The following is a 15,067-nucleotide window of genomic DNA, read 5'->3' on the forward strand; positions in this document are numbered from 1 at the left end:
TCTTGGACAGAGATTTATTTTTATTTTTTTAATGTTTGAACAGTCCTTAATATGGAGTACAAAAGGTCTCATTCTGCACAGGTGACTTAAGTCTTCCAAGCATAAATCCATCTGGCTTGATATGCAAACTTCAAGCTGTGTCATACACCTGTCTTTCATAATATCTTTCCCCCCTCATTAACGGGGAGTGAGGGACTTTCTAGTCAGTACGTTAAAATTCAAAGACATCAATTGTGTTTTGTTAACGGAAAGATTCTGCTGAATTAGATGTTGGATGATCCAGCAGGACTTTTCTTCAGACTGTTAAAAAAAAACTTAAAAAAATGTTTTTCTGATATTTTTAAAATAGTCAGAACAGAGATTCTAACCCACTTCCTGTGAGCTATGCAATCCTGCTGCATCTACTGCTAGCCAGAAGATTCTTGTTCAAGCAAGAATCTCCGTACTGGTCCAGCAGTCACCAGCAACTCAAAGCATTCCCAAGCCCCTCCTCTCCCAAATCTGACCCCTCAGGCAGATTGCCAAACTGCCAGCCCAATTGAGATCAGAAATCTGATGTCCCGCAAAGAGACTGAAGCTATATAAGACTTGACCTTGATTTTAGCACAATACAGCAGCATTTGTTCCAGGTAAAATTGTGTTTTATAAACCAAAATGTGCAGAAAAGTCCATGCTAGAAGTTTTATTAAAGACAAGTGATCACTAAAAATCATTCCATGGTTGGCCCCATTAGTGCTCAAACACTGTGTGTGCGCATCTGTATACATCAACATCAGTTTTCAAGTAACGAAGAGTCTTGTGGTACCTTGAAGGGTAACAAATGTATTGTGGCACAGGCTTTCTGCAATGTAGGATCAACTTTGGATCTGACTTCATGATTAAATGGACTGAGGCCCACAAAAGCTTATGCCGTAATAAATCCGTTAGCCTTTAGATGTCACAACTCTTTGTTGTTTTTGCTGTTACAGACTAACACAGTCATCCCCTCTGGAATTAGTTTTAAAATATTACATCCTGATGTATTTTCTTAATCAGAGAGTCTAGTCTAGAGGGAAAGTGTTGGAACAGGTCCTATTTGGTCAAACAGACTGGATACAAAAGAGAAAACAACACAGTTTGGTTGAGAAACTCCATTTTCACAGGATGAAATGTAAAGTTACTTTCAGAATCCCTTTGGAATTCTTGAGTTTTGCACTAAAAAACAACCAATCACAGATGCCAGCCTAACACCTAACCTCAAGCAAGTTCTCAGGTTTCCTTTCCCCTTACACATTTCAGAGACCTCCCAAGAGACAACACTCACATGTGAACCACTTTTAGTTTAAAAAGAGAAATGTTCACGTTTGCTGATAACAGAATGATAAGCGGTGGTTTCCATTTATCCTTATATGATTAGTACTTTAAAGATCATTAATAGTTCACTTATTTTGTTCTGAATAAAATTGCTTTGATGGAAACAGATTTTTTTTAACCAGGTTTATTCTTTGCATAGATTACGTATTTTCTTAAAGGTTAAACCCTGTCATCCAAATTAACATCTAATAGCAGATAGCAACATGACAAATTTCATGTCACACACACACTTCAAGTTATCCCTTACCATGGATTTTGCTTTTATCTGCGATCTTACTATATATATATATATGAATGAACGAATGAATGAAATGGAGTAGCACTCATAGTCAATAAAAGGGTGAGAAAAGTAGTACTGGGGTACAATCTCAAAAACGATACAATGATCTCAGTACGAATCCAAGGCAAACCATTCAACATCACAGTAATTCAAGTCTATGCCCCAACCACTGAGGATGAAGAAGCTGAGGTTGTTTGGTTCTATGAAGACCTACAACACCATCTAGAACTAACACCAAAAAAAGATGTCCTTTTCATCATAGGGGATTGGAATGCCAAAGTAGGAAGTCAAGAAATCACTGGGATAACAGGCAAGCATGGCCTTGGTGTACAAAATGAAGCAGGACAAAGGCTAAGAGAGTTTTGCCAAGAGAACATGCTGATCATAGCAAACACTCTTTTCCAACAGCACAAGAGGCGACTCTACACATGGACATCACCAGATGGTCAATATCGAAATCAGATCAATTATGTACTTTGCAGCCAAAGATGGAGAAGCTCTATACAGTCAGTCAAAACAAGACCTGGAGCTGACTGTGGCTCAGATCATGAGCTTCTTGTTGCAAAATTTCAGCTTAAATTGAAGAATGTAGGGAAAACCACTAAACCATTCAGGTATGACCTAAATCATATCCCTTATGAATACACAGTGGAGGTGATGAATAGATTTAAAGGATTAGACCTGATAGACAGAGTGCCTGAGGAACTATGGACAGAGGTCTGTAACATTGTTCAGGAGGCAACAACGAAATCCATCCCAAAGAAAAAGAAATGCAAGAAAGCAAAGTGGCTGTCTGATGAGGCTTTACAAGTAGCTGAGGAAAGAAGGGAAGTGAAAAGCAAGGGAGAAAGGGGAAGATATCTCCAACTGAATGCAGAGTTCCAGAGAATAGCAAGGAGAGACAAGAAGGCCTTCTTAAATGAACAATGCAAAGAAATTGAGGAAAACAAGAGAATGGGAAAGACTAGAGATCTTTTCAAGAAAATCGGAGATCTCAAGGGAATGTTTTGTGCAAAGACGGGCATGATAAAGGACAAAGAAGGCAGAGACCTAACAGAAGCAGATGGGATTAAGAAGAAGTGGAAAGAATACATAGAAGAACTATACAGGAAAGATCTGAATGTCCCTGAGAGCCATGATAGTGCGGTCACTGAACTTGAGCCGGACATCCTAAAGAGTGAAGTCAAGTGGGCCTTAGGAAGCATTAGTAACAACAAAGCTAGCGGAGATGACAGTATTCCAGCTGAGCTATTTAAAATCCTAAAAGATGATGCTGTTAAAGTGCTGCACTCAATATGCCAACACATTTGGAACACTCAACAGTGGCCACAAGACTGGAAAAGGTCAGTTTACATTCCAGTTCCAAAGAAGGGCAATGCCGAAGAGTGTTCAAACTACCGTACAATTGTGCTCATTTCACATGCCAGCAAGGTTATGCTCAAAATCCTACAAGTTGGCTTCAGCAGTATGTGAACCGAGAACTACCAGAAGTACAAGCTGGGTTTTGAAGAGGCAGAGGAACTAAAGATCAAATCGCCAATATTCGCTGCATCATGGAGAAAGCAAGAGAATTCCAGAAAAACATCTATTTCTGCTTCATTGACTACGCTAAAGCCTTTGATTGTGTGGATCACAACAAACTCTGGCAAATTCTGAAAGAGATGGGAGTACCAGACCACCTTACCTGTCTCCTGAGAAACCTGTACGAGGGTCAAGAAGCAACAGTAAGAACTGGACACGGAACAACGGATTGGTTCAAAATTGGGAAAGGAGTACGACAAGGCTGCATATTGTCACCCTGCTTATTTAACTTATATGGAGAGTACATCATGAGAAACGCCAGGTTGGATGAATCAGAGGTCGGAATTAAGATTGCTGGGAGAATTATCAACAAACTCTGATACGCAGATGATACCACCCTAATGGCAGAAAGCGAAGAGGATCTCAAGAGCCTCTTGTTGAGGGTGAAAGTGGAGAGTGCAAAAGCTGGTTTGAAACTCAACATTAAAAAAACTAAGATGATGGCATCTGGCCCCATCACTTCCTGCATATAGAAGGGGAAGAAATGCAAGCAGTGACAGATTTTATTTTCTTGGGCTCCAAGATCACCACAGACGGTGACTGTAGCCATGAAATTAAAAGACGCTTGCTCCTTGGGAGGAAAGCTATGGCAAACCTAGACAGCATAGTAAGAAGAAAAGACATCACCTTGCTGACAAAGATCCGTATAATCAAAGCTATGGTTTTCCCAGTAGCAACGTATGGCTGTGAGAGCTGGACTATAAGGAAGGCTGAGCGCCGAAGAATTGATGCTTTCGAACTGTGGTGCTGGAGAAGACTCTTACGAGTCCCCTGGAATGCAAGGAGGTCAAATCAGTCCATCTTAAAGGAAATCAACCCTGAGTGCTCCTTGGAAGGACAGATACTGAAACTGAAGCTCCAATATTTTGGCCACCTAATGCGAAGAGAAAACTCCCTGGAAAAGACCCTGGTGCTGGGACAGATTGAAGGCAAAAGGAGAAGTGGACAGCAGAGGATGAGATGGCTAGATAGCATCACCGATGCAATGAGTATGAACTTGAGCACACTCCGGGACAGAGCGCAGGACAGGAAGGCCTGGCGTGCTATGGTCCATGGGGTCACGAAGAGTCGGACATGACTTAATGACTGAACAACATATATATATATACATACATACATACATACATACACACACACACACACACACACACACAAACACACACACACACACTGCAAAATTAATTCCATATGTATACATCATTAAAGGCTGGCACTTGGATTACAGCTGATAAAAATAATTAGGTGTTTCTAATTTTCATCCCTTCCCATGAACTCCCTTGGTTGCCCCCCGCCCCGAAGGGAGAAGCTAAAGTTCATTCAGCCTTACCAGAATATAAATCAAAATCCAGGGTGACCTAAAGGGCTTGTGTGACCTAAAGAACTTGTGTGAAAGAGCCAGTCACACCCCCAAACTTTTAATAAGAAATCTGAACATGTAACAAAGCAGACAACTAGAAGCATAGTCATTTTTTGTGTTTAAGTTTCATTTTCAGTATTATTGTTTGCTGTAATGTTCCCTTAACATTTCATCTTTTTTGTCCAAGTCCTGGATCCTGGAAGGATACATGCAGAAGCCCCACAGGCTGGCTTTTAAGGCTCCGGGGAACCGTAGTCTTTTGAGCTTGATCCACAAGGCACAATGCTTGAGGTGATGCAGCACAGTGGCTAAGGGTGCAATGCTATGGGAATAGGCACCTGCCTATCCAATGCAGGGCAGGGAGAGTGTGGAGGGGATCTTTGCCTCCACGCTCCAGCCACCCTGCATGTGCAGCTAGGCGGCCGATTTCAGCTGTCTAGCCACAGCACTTCAGAGTTGGGGGTGGGCAGCAGCAACTGGATGACACATAGGAAGCATCATACCGGCCCTTCCCAGGTCCCCGCCCTTCCCCTCCCCTGCAAACACCCCCTTTCCTCCCACGTCAGGCTGCTCTTACAAGTGCAGAGCCCAGAACACCATCTACAATGGGGGGGGGGAGCAGTTTTCTGGGAACCAACCTCAGAGTGCGGGCTCTGAGGTCAGTTCCCGAAAACAGAATAATCCTACGGCTGTCCAGCCACTGTTTAGCAGCCATAGGATTGCACCCTAAGAGACCACACTATGAATTAAGATGTCCCTGGTTCAACTCTTGCCTCTGCCATAGGGATGTATGAAAGTCACTTAACTTTTCGCGGATTCTGTTCGGGGGAGGGAGGCGCTCTGTCCCTCCCCCCCAGAATCCTCGACGGGGGAGAAGGCGCTCTGTCCCTCCCCCCCGGAATCCTCGACGGCCGGCTCTGCTCCGCGGCAGCTCCACGGAGCAGCCAGCCAGGGCCGTCCGCAGCTGGATTTCCGGCCGCGGACTGGCTGGTGCGGACGCAAACGGCAGCTGCCATAGCGGCCGCCATTTATGTCCAGCCAGGCAGCTGTCATAGGCTACGTAAGTCTTTACGTAGCCTATCACGGCTGGGCAATCCCCCCCCCCAAAACAACCAGTGTATGCAAATGGCGGCGGCTATGGCGGCGGCCATTTGCGTTCCCTATTTTTCACCGATTTATCTTACGTAAATATTTACGTAAGATAAAACGGCGAAAAAAAGGGGAACGCAAATAGCATAGTGGATGCCATTTGCATTCCTTTATTTTTTTGCTGTTCTAGCCTACGTAAATATTTACGTAGAAGAACATAGGGGTGGGACAGAAGGAAGAGCCAGTGACCTGCAGAAGGAGCAGGCCAAAAGGAAATTGAGGAGCCTGCCAGCAGCAGCAGTCACAAGACCAGGAACCAGAAATAGTACCTGGGAACCGGGAGGCAAAAGACACACCAAAGCTAGGAACTACTGCAACTATTGTTGCTCAGGCAAGGCGCTAACCTGAACAGGAAGCATTTTATAGCCCCTCCTGTTCAGGTGGGCTGTCTGGAGCTTGGGGACACTTCACTGCAATTGTGGTGGCTCACACAGAGGGTGGCCACACACAGAACTCAAGCTGCCTGGTTCTACCCTGGCAGCTCCTGCCACCTAAGCCCCCTTCATGCATTCATCATGAGAAGGGGGGTCCTCATCATCAAGGCACAGGGGGGCTGGCCCACTCTGAAGATCACAGGGCTTTCTTGCATTGCCCCCAACGTCTACGTTAGGTGTGGATGCCTGCAGTGGGGAAACCTGTGCATGTAGGCCTCTATGTGTAGAGGCTTGCCTGCTGCAGACATCCATGACAGATGCGGGGAGTGAGGCGAGGAAGCCATGCAACCTCAGGGCCAAGGCTCCGCTGGGGTTCTAGTGAAGGCCAGCTGAAAGGAGGGGCACTAAAGAGGAAGAATAGCAAGCCAGAAGAAGGGGTTTGAGAAGGGGAAGAAAACAAGGAGAAAAGCCAGGTGAGCCACGGCAGGGAGCTGCAGAAACTTCACACCAACTTGAAAAAGCCAGCCTCTTTGGGGGCTACGGGTCATCAGTCCAACCAGAATTTGTATTCTCACAACATAGTAGCTGGCTGTTCTGAATATTTTGCGGGAATGTTAGATAATGTTGATGTTTGATGGTACATGTGTTTTTCATGAATGTTGTATTTGTTTAGAATATACATATATTCTATGTCTACATATGCTTTTAAAAGTACTCGGTGTTAAAGATCTATCCATCCCAAGAGGCAGAAAGCAAGAGGTTTTTGGAATGTTTCATTGGCAGAGTTCATTTTGGAGATGGAATTTAATGGCAACATAATATTTATAGAAGAGGAAGAGCTCCCGAGATGTCACCTTCTGTGTGTGACAGAAATAAAGTGAGAGATTTTTATTTTTTACCAAGTAGCCAAAAGGCAGGAAATAATCCAACTGTGCAATTGATATAGCACACATCTAACAGAGATAATGACAGTTCACATAGCATAGCCTATTTTGTTTCTGTCTTTTTGTTTTGTTTTGAAATATCAGGGCATTAACAAAAGAAACACTAAATTAATCCCAGGCATTCAGGACTTTATTTTTCACAGGCAAGTAGCCAAAAGCAGAGTTGAAGCCAAATTCCATGTATTTATTAGACACTGTCTCTTACACGTAACAATGTGCTACCCAGATTTAATACTGGCAGCTGGTAATATGTTTGCTTTGGGTGGCTAGTTGTTTCCCTATTTTATATGTCCCTCTTGGCCTTCTTTAAAAAAACAAAAACAAACCTTCTTTGTATCAGAAGCTTTTGCAATGTTATAAGCTGTTGCCACTGTTCAGACCACAGCATAGCAGGTTAGGCTCCCCCATCAATGACTGATATGATACAGTCTCCAGAGGAACCAGGTCAACCTCTTTTTCAATAAGCAGTAAATGATTAATTTAAGAACAGCCACCACAACAACCTGGAGTGTCTACAAGTAGAAAAATGAAAAAGTGAGGAGAGGAGAAATGGAAAAAGGCAGCAAGTTTAAAAACATTTAAATGGGAACAAGTACATACCTTCCAGAATTCTCAGTACAAGGTTAGAGATAGTGTTACAGCTCACATGTGGAATTTACTAGTTATGGGACAAAACTCTCAAGTCTGAACCCTTTGTATATCAAAGCCCCGTTCCACTATTTCTACTTGTCCAGGCCTCATGTCCATGGAAAATACATAGCAAAAGTTCTCACTCTGCAGGCTGAATATGAACCAAAAGTGTAAATATCACTTTGAGCCAGGATAACCAATGGCGCTACAGAACATGCCCATAGTTCACGCAATACTTGAAGACTTTACATAATTTATTATTTAAAGGGCGAGTGTCAGATTATGGATACAATCCCTGTATTCTAAAGGGATTCATTAAAAAGAGGGCTCTTCTTCCAAGCTTACTCATGCAAAAGAGTCTTCCATAATTCCTTAATAATGGATGGTGGGGGGTGGGGGGGAGGTTATACAGGCCAAGCACCAAAGTGCATAAGGGCTTTGTGGGCATATAGTTTTTTGTATGTTTCCAATTTCCCCTTCCAGCACTAGTTCTCATCCTCCAGCTCCACATGGGATGCTATGGACCTTTCAGAGCAGCTTTTCAGGATGCTCAGGGAGTTAACTGCTGGCAGAAGGTGTCTGAAAAGCCCCTACATACATGGCCCGTTGCATCCCAGCCACTGTAAATGTTAACACCAGTTCTGGTTTTGCAAAAGGACAGCATGGACAGTGAACGATGCAGGTAACTGTGTACATAAGTACTTGTTTCAACTGACAAATGTGGCTTTTCTACATGAAACTGCACTGTAGACTAGAGACTGCATCCCTCACAAGGTGAACGGGAACTTTATTATTGACTTCAGCAGAACCAGAATTCTGCATGTTATAAGTTCTGCAAAACAGGGCAGGCTCTTTGGGACAGTGGGCATTATTAACACTAAAAATGAACTGCCTGCAGTTTTCATAAGAACATTAAAATCTTCTGGCTTTGGTCTTGAATACAACAGAAAAAACACACACATTCCTCTGTCTTTTAGTAACTGACAAGGAATTAGATCAAACTGAATGAACTTGAGCATCCCAAATACATTCAAGAATTATGTAGCATGCTAAAAATACATGAATTTTCTCACAACTTTCGGGATATGAATGAGAGACCAACATTTGTTGGGAAAAATGTTCCAGATGCACATGTGTCTCCCCCCCCCCCAATTCTGTAACATTTAGCATAGTTGCAGGAAATAGGATATAGCAACTTTTGATGCAAGAGTTTGCACATTCGTGATTGAAAAGAAAAACAGAGCTTTCTGTGGATTAGCAGCTGCATAGTGATCACATTCAAAAAGCTGATCCTCTGGACACATATGACATCATAGATTATAGTGGTCTTTTTCTATTTACAGTCACTTCATCATAAAGTCTTCACAATATTTCAGACCTTGGGGTGCATATCCTGTGACATTATCACAGCAAGCAGCACTTCCCAGATGAAGAGTAATGCTGAGCATGTGGGTTGTTATTCAACCTGTCTTCTTTGCCAAGTCTTCCAGAGTAACCAGCCCCACAACCTAGTTGGCACATACAAAGGAAGACCAACTAAACACAGAAAACAAAATCAATGCAAAATCGTCTTTGTTCTGGTAGCGCAATCCTCACGGTTTAATACTTCATTATTTTGACCATTTCCTTTCTTGGGAATGGCCCTGTTTGACTCTGCTTTGTAATCAGTGGTGTATTTTATGGCTCTTTTAAAAAAAAAATTAATGGGGAACAAAACAAAAAACCTGACTGAAGCATTCTGTAAAAATGACCCCAGGAAGAAGTGGAATGAGTTTGCATTAAATGATTTTAAAAAATAAATAAATACCAAGGATGCCATCAGCACTCTCACAGATCAGCCATCTTATCAGGCCTGGCAGGGTTTGCAAAGCTTTAAGCATGAGTTTTTCTTTAAAACTGGGATCATTTTGTTGCAGCTGGGGGGCTGAGGCCTATCAAGAGGAAACTGTCTGGTGTACCTGAAGTGATGATAAACATACAGGAAACACAGGAGCTGCCAGAAAACAAACAGGATGTATACATGTGTTTAAAGGAGGCTGGGTCTGCGTCAGCACCACTTAGGGCAGTCACAGCCCTTGTCGCGTAACAGATGTACATGACTATCTGAGAAAGGAGTGAACACAATGAACATTCAGCAAAGTTGGACATTATAAAAAATTAACTGGACAAAATCATGAACATGCTTTCTAATATTTCCTGCTGGTCGAAATACGGAAGTATGATTAACTAAAAAGCAATAATAGCACGGAGAAGCTTAGCTGTCAGATCGAGAACAAAGGCAGAGCATCCTTCAGTCAAAGAGTTCTGTTAAATGAACAAACAAAAATGCAAAACAAAAATTTTAAAAAGCCACAGCCAAAGCAATATAGGAAAAAACAACAACCAGTTGTCAGTTAACTCTGGGTTATCATTCCCAACTAAAGAAAGGCCTTCAGAAGTCATTCACACTGCTTGAACAAAGACTATCACATGAACCCCTCAGGAGCAAGCAACTATTTTGCCTTTGAAGATAATATTACTACTGCTTTGAGTATCAAGTGCGGAAGAGGTTAGATTTAAGCCAGTGAATGGCAAGTGACAGCAGCTAATGATTTGCAATACACAGATGAGCTCCATCTTAATGAGGTCCAAGCCTCTGGTTGCTGAAGATGCTGTTCCCCCACACTCCATCTCCTCCTCTTCTCTTGTTGGCCTTCACTTCAAGCAGGGAATTCAGAATCAGGCCCAGTTCTGCTTCTTAGCTCTCAGCCACGCTTCCGTTACAGATCTAGAAACTGACCGTCTCTCTATCTCTTGCCAATTCCATTGGTTACTTTTGTTTTGGAATGGCGATTCCTCCTCCTAGATGAATGGCTCTCGCTGTTGCTTGAGTGTTTCGGTGGACTGTCTTCCGTTCCTGACAAGCAATTCACACACACATACACATGCAGTTATTTTGAAGGAGCTGTTTTGTTTCTCACAAATGTAATCCCTGGATTTGTTAATGCATATACAATTTCATTGAAACCAGCATGCCATCTAGTGGTTTAACTACCGACATATTCCTCTGCCCCTTGTTAAGGCAACTGCTTAATCACAGTGTAATAATGGCTAGTCTTGTCAAATCTTTCATCACTCCTTATATTAGTAAAGTGGGTAGCTGGCATGTGGATACGCTGGGTGCTTAAAATGGAAGAAGAGGGCAAGATTAGGGATCTCAAGCGAGAGCAGGGAAGAGGTTAATAACCGAGTGGGGCTGGACAGCTCTCTAGGTGGGGTTTTTTCATGAGCGATATGGCAGGTCTAGCACACATGCAGAAGAACACCTCAGGGCACCGGTGGGCAGAAGGTAGATTGCCAAATGTTTTGAACTTCAACTCCCAGAATTCCTGAACACTGGCCATGCTGGCAGGGGCTTCTGGGAGGTGAAGTCCAAAACATTTGGAGATCTGCCTTCTGCCCACCACTGCCTTATGAGATGTAGCTTTGTAAGTAACTTCTGATTTATGAAAAAGAAGGGGAAGAAGGGCCTAGGTCTCAATATCCCACTGCCCAAACCCTGGGAAAGTCAATTAGCTATGCACATGAACTTTGGGATTCTGAAGGATGGCAGTTAAGAGCAGTGCACCTACACGAAAAGAAGGAAAACAGCTGCTGGAAAAAAAGGGACAGGCCAAGCAGAAAACAGGCAGAATGAACCTTTCACCCAGCCAGCTGTAGGAACCACAGCCAGACTCCCTCTCTTTCGCTGAAGCAATGAGGAGCATAATTTTACCTACTTTAAAAAGGCTTTTAGCAATTATCCACAGCTGGACAGGAAACTACATGGGGCAGAACTCATTTGTCCAACCAGGTGGGGCTACACATGTGGAATCCTGTGAGAAGATGCCAAACTGCTATGGGGCCACAGCCAGAGCAGACTCTCCACTTTCTTTTGCTACCCTTTCACAATTTTACCACAACTTTTGGGCAGGAAGTGAGTGAAACAGCTTTGGGCAAGTGTCAGATCGGGACAGTGGTGGCAGCCAGCTGGGACGTATTGTCAATGGATGGCACCATGGCCAGTGTCAAAGGTAGGCATGGTTGGGCACTGACCAAGGGCCCACACCCTAGCAAGGGCCCAGTGACAAGAGTCCCGTAGACTTGCTCCTCTTCACTACAACCTGCTTCTTTATCTTCCTCTCTCTCTGGCCCAGACAGTGGTGGAGGTGAGAAGGAAAAGCAGTAGATGCCACTGCCTACTTGCTCCCTGGCTCTCTGCCTGTCAAGCAAGCAAGTGGTAGCAATGGTGAGAAAGAGGATGAGCAGCAACAGCAATTAGGGACAACAGTGGTGAGAAGGTAGACTCAGTGGGGGGCCCATTGAGGGTAACTTGCTCAAGGGCCCATAAAAACCTGCAGCAGGCGCTGGATGGCGCTCTTCAGCCCATGCACCCTTCTGTTGCCCTAAGTCTGCACAGCAGCCAGGCTCATGGGAGAGAGTCTCTCACTGGGCTGTAAAAGCATTGAGTCAAACCCATGTTCCAAATTTAGAAGCTTTATTAAGAACAAATGTATGGGACAAGGAACAAAACAGATAGCTAGCAAAAACCCTCAACACTTTGCTCTCTAAATAATCTATGATAGAGGAAGCTCAAACTTCCATATGAGGAGCAAAGCTCACCCATGATGTTCAGAAGATGACAATTTTTCATAGGGAATAATTCCCATTTTTAACCTCACGGAACCAGGGGAGGGGGTTGATAGAGGAGATGGATCCTCCACTCAGGCATAATTGAATGGGGCTGGACACCTCCAGCACATATGCAGATGAACACCTTAGGAGATGGGCCATTGGCATCTTTCAACAATTCAGGAAGGTTTAAGTAAAAGGTGAGAATTGGGAGAGATTTCCAACAGATGTGTGGTAGACAGAATCACCAAGGGGAATTCCTGACAGTGCGCATGGTGAATGCGTGTAATGTGGAGTGCTACGAAGTGGAGAAGCTACGCTGGATTTTTAAAGAGATGGCGGCTTTACTTTTAGGCTTCTCTCCACACTCTGGTTCCATGCATAAGCCCATAACTGAACTGGGAGGCTTCAAGGTGTCCAACACAGGCCCACAAAACCTGTTTAAATTACTGAAATAAATACAAATTAATAATATTTGGGAATCAGATTTAGGGTACATTTCAAATTGAAAATTATAGACCCGCCAAATGGAGTTGATTTGCAATGGGGCTAAACGGGTACACAGTGATTGGGTGCAACCTATGTAGCGCACAGACACATTGTACAGAACTCTCTTACACATGCAGAGAAAAACCAGGGGAGGTGAAGCTGCAAGAAAACAAGAGAAGGTACAGAAACTAAGGGGAGCGTCTTTCTGCTAGCAGGAATGATGTTGTGCTGGCGGAAACTACATTCTGAACAATGCACAAGGGGAGAATCCATCTGAAGTTCCACTTGCACAACCATTTGTGCAACAGGTTGCACAACCACTTTCGGGAGCAGCCCATGTGCTCCACTAGTGCATGGCACAAGCGCTCGCACAACTGGAAAATTCGGTGGAGTTCTGCTAGTGCTATTTGAGTTTGCGGAATGACACTGTTGGATCTGCCCTATACTAAGAAGAAAATCACTGAATCAAAATTTTGGCAGTCAAATAGGCTGCAATTCTAGGGTTAAGGCCACATTAAACACAGAAAGTAAACATGCAGAGGATTGCACTGAACAGCTCGAATCCTACACACACTTACCTGGGAGTAAGTCACATTGAACTCAATGGGTCTTACTTCTGAGTAGACATGCATAGGCTTGTGCTGTAAATTAACCACAAGTTTATATCTTTCTTAACTTTAAAAACAAAAATATTTATAGATATAAATAAAAGTAAATAAATAACTGGGAAAACCTTGAAGAATGGCAATGGAAAAGAAAAAAAGGAACAGATAATGGGTTGTATCCAGACTGAGTCATGCTTAAAGTAGACCTAGTGAAATCAGTGGGATTTAGAATAATCATGACTAACTTGCCCCATTGATTCCATGCATGACTAGTCTAGATCCAACCATATAGACATTTCAGAAACAAATTTGTAAAAGTCAAAATAATGAAAAATAACCTAATTTATCACTGAAGATGCTGGAAAATTAGAGAATAAAGTAAAGGAAGGGAGAGCAGTGCAGCCAAAAGAGAGAAAGGAAATAAAGAACCTTTCATGAACAACAACTGTCTCCCCAACATCCAGGGCCTGGATGGAGTGCCAGACTCATATTTTGGGTTTAAAAAACTATACAAAGGAGATTAAATATATAAAAGGAGAACTGGACAACATGCAGACTGCACTCCTCGAAAGAATGAATACAGCAGTCAAAGTTAAGATTTTAAACTACTGTAGAAGAAAGTAACCAGGCTTACTTGTGCTACAGATATACACAGCAAACCATTTGAAGCTATTTAAATTCAAATCCTTAAAAAAACAAGTAACATAAGGAAAAATATGCTGACATGTTTCAAAGAACAAAAACAAAATAAGGCAGGATAAAAATATGCCAATGAATCTGTAAAAAGTAAAAATGTTTTCAATATTTTTTAAAAAGTTTTATTTTCAAGTTAATGTAAGATCAAGTCAATTTCTAAAATGGAAGAAAGGGAATTATTACTAGGAAATCATGTTAAGAGATCATATTACAGAAAAATATGTTGTGTTTTCCTATGTTAGATATATAATATAGAACATATAAATTACACAGTTTTAAAAAGTATGTTATATTGTTGAAAAGGAACAATTTATATTAACAAATATTTTATTTCTAATAAAGTTGTAATTCATTCCATAACAAAAACGAGTTACATAAGAAGTGGGATTTTAAAATGTTCACCATACACACTTTCATTTTTTTATTTCTCCCCACTCCCCCACTGACTTAGAGCAGCTTTCCCCAACCTGGTGCCCTCCAGATGTTTTTGACTACAGTTCCCATCATCTCCAGTCAGTATGGGTAGATGATGGGAGCTGTAGTCCAACACATCTGGAGGGCACCAGGTGAGGAAGGCCAACATAGGAAGTTTAGATCCAAACAACTCCCCAAATAGTTCACCATACTGAACAGTGCTTGGAACTTGGGGTTTCTCAAACAGCAGCCCTTTTCGGGGGCATTTCAACTCATGAAATGGTAGGATAGATTTGTTCAGAGGAAAAAGTCAAACTCCCACTGGGTATGCCCAAGACTCTGGGTATGTTTGAAGTAGCTCTTTGGAGCCCAGCCAAAATCACTATACAGAATTCAAGAGGGAGCGCGTATCAATGTAGAGAACAGATATTGGGATATCAATACCGATTTATAATGTAGCCCCAAAGCAAAATCTGACGGCTTCATGTTTAGTGCTGAAAATAACACATACTAGAACAGAGAATGGAGCAACTTTCCCACCTGGT

The 15,067-nt window shown here is 42.6% G+C and overlaps 1 protein-coding gene across 3 annotated transcripts in view; it reads right to left on the reverse strand.

The window, feature by feature from the left end:
* Positions 1-7,150: 7,150 nt before the first annotated feature.
* The window catches only part of PTDSS1 (phosphatidylserine synthase 1), a 50,769-nt gene continuing 42,852 nt past the window's right edge, over positions 7,151-15,067 (reverse strand). For 2 of the 3 annotated variants that reach the window (XM_084849068.1, XM_084849069.1), the window contains one exon: positions 7,151-10,564. In XM_084849068.1, the coding sequence (XP_084705194.1) occupies positions 10,455-10,564 (110 nt within the window). In that variant the 3' untranslated portion in view covers positions 7,151-10,454. Of the gene's footprint in view, positions 10,565-13,385; positions 13,449-15,067 lie in introns of all 3 variants that reach the window. The other variant, XM_084849070.1, reaches the window with a different exon arrangement.

This window comes from Heloderma suspectum, chromosome 4 (assembly GCF_057233095.1).
Source record: "Heloderma suspectum isolate Gila_16-S chromosome 4, 16-S_ref, whole genome shotgun sequence".
Classification (NCBI taxonomy): Eukaryota; Metazoa; Chordata; class Lepidosauria; order Squamata; family Helodermatidae; genus Heloderma; species Heloderma suspectum.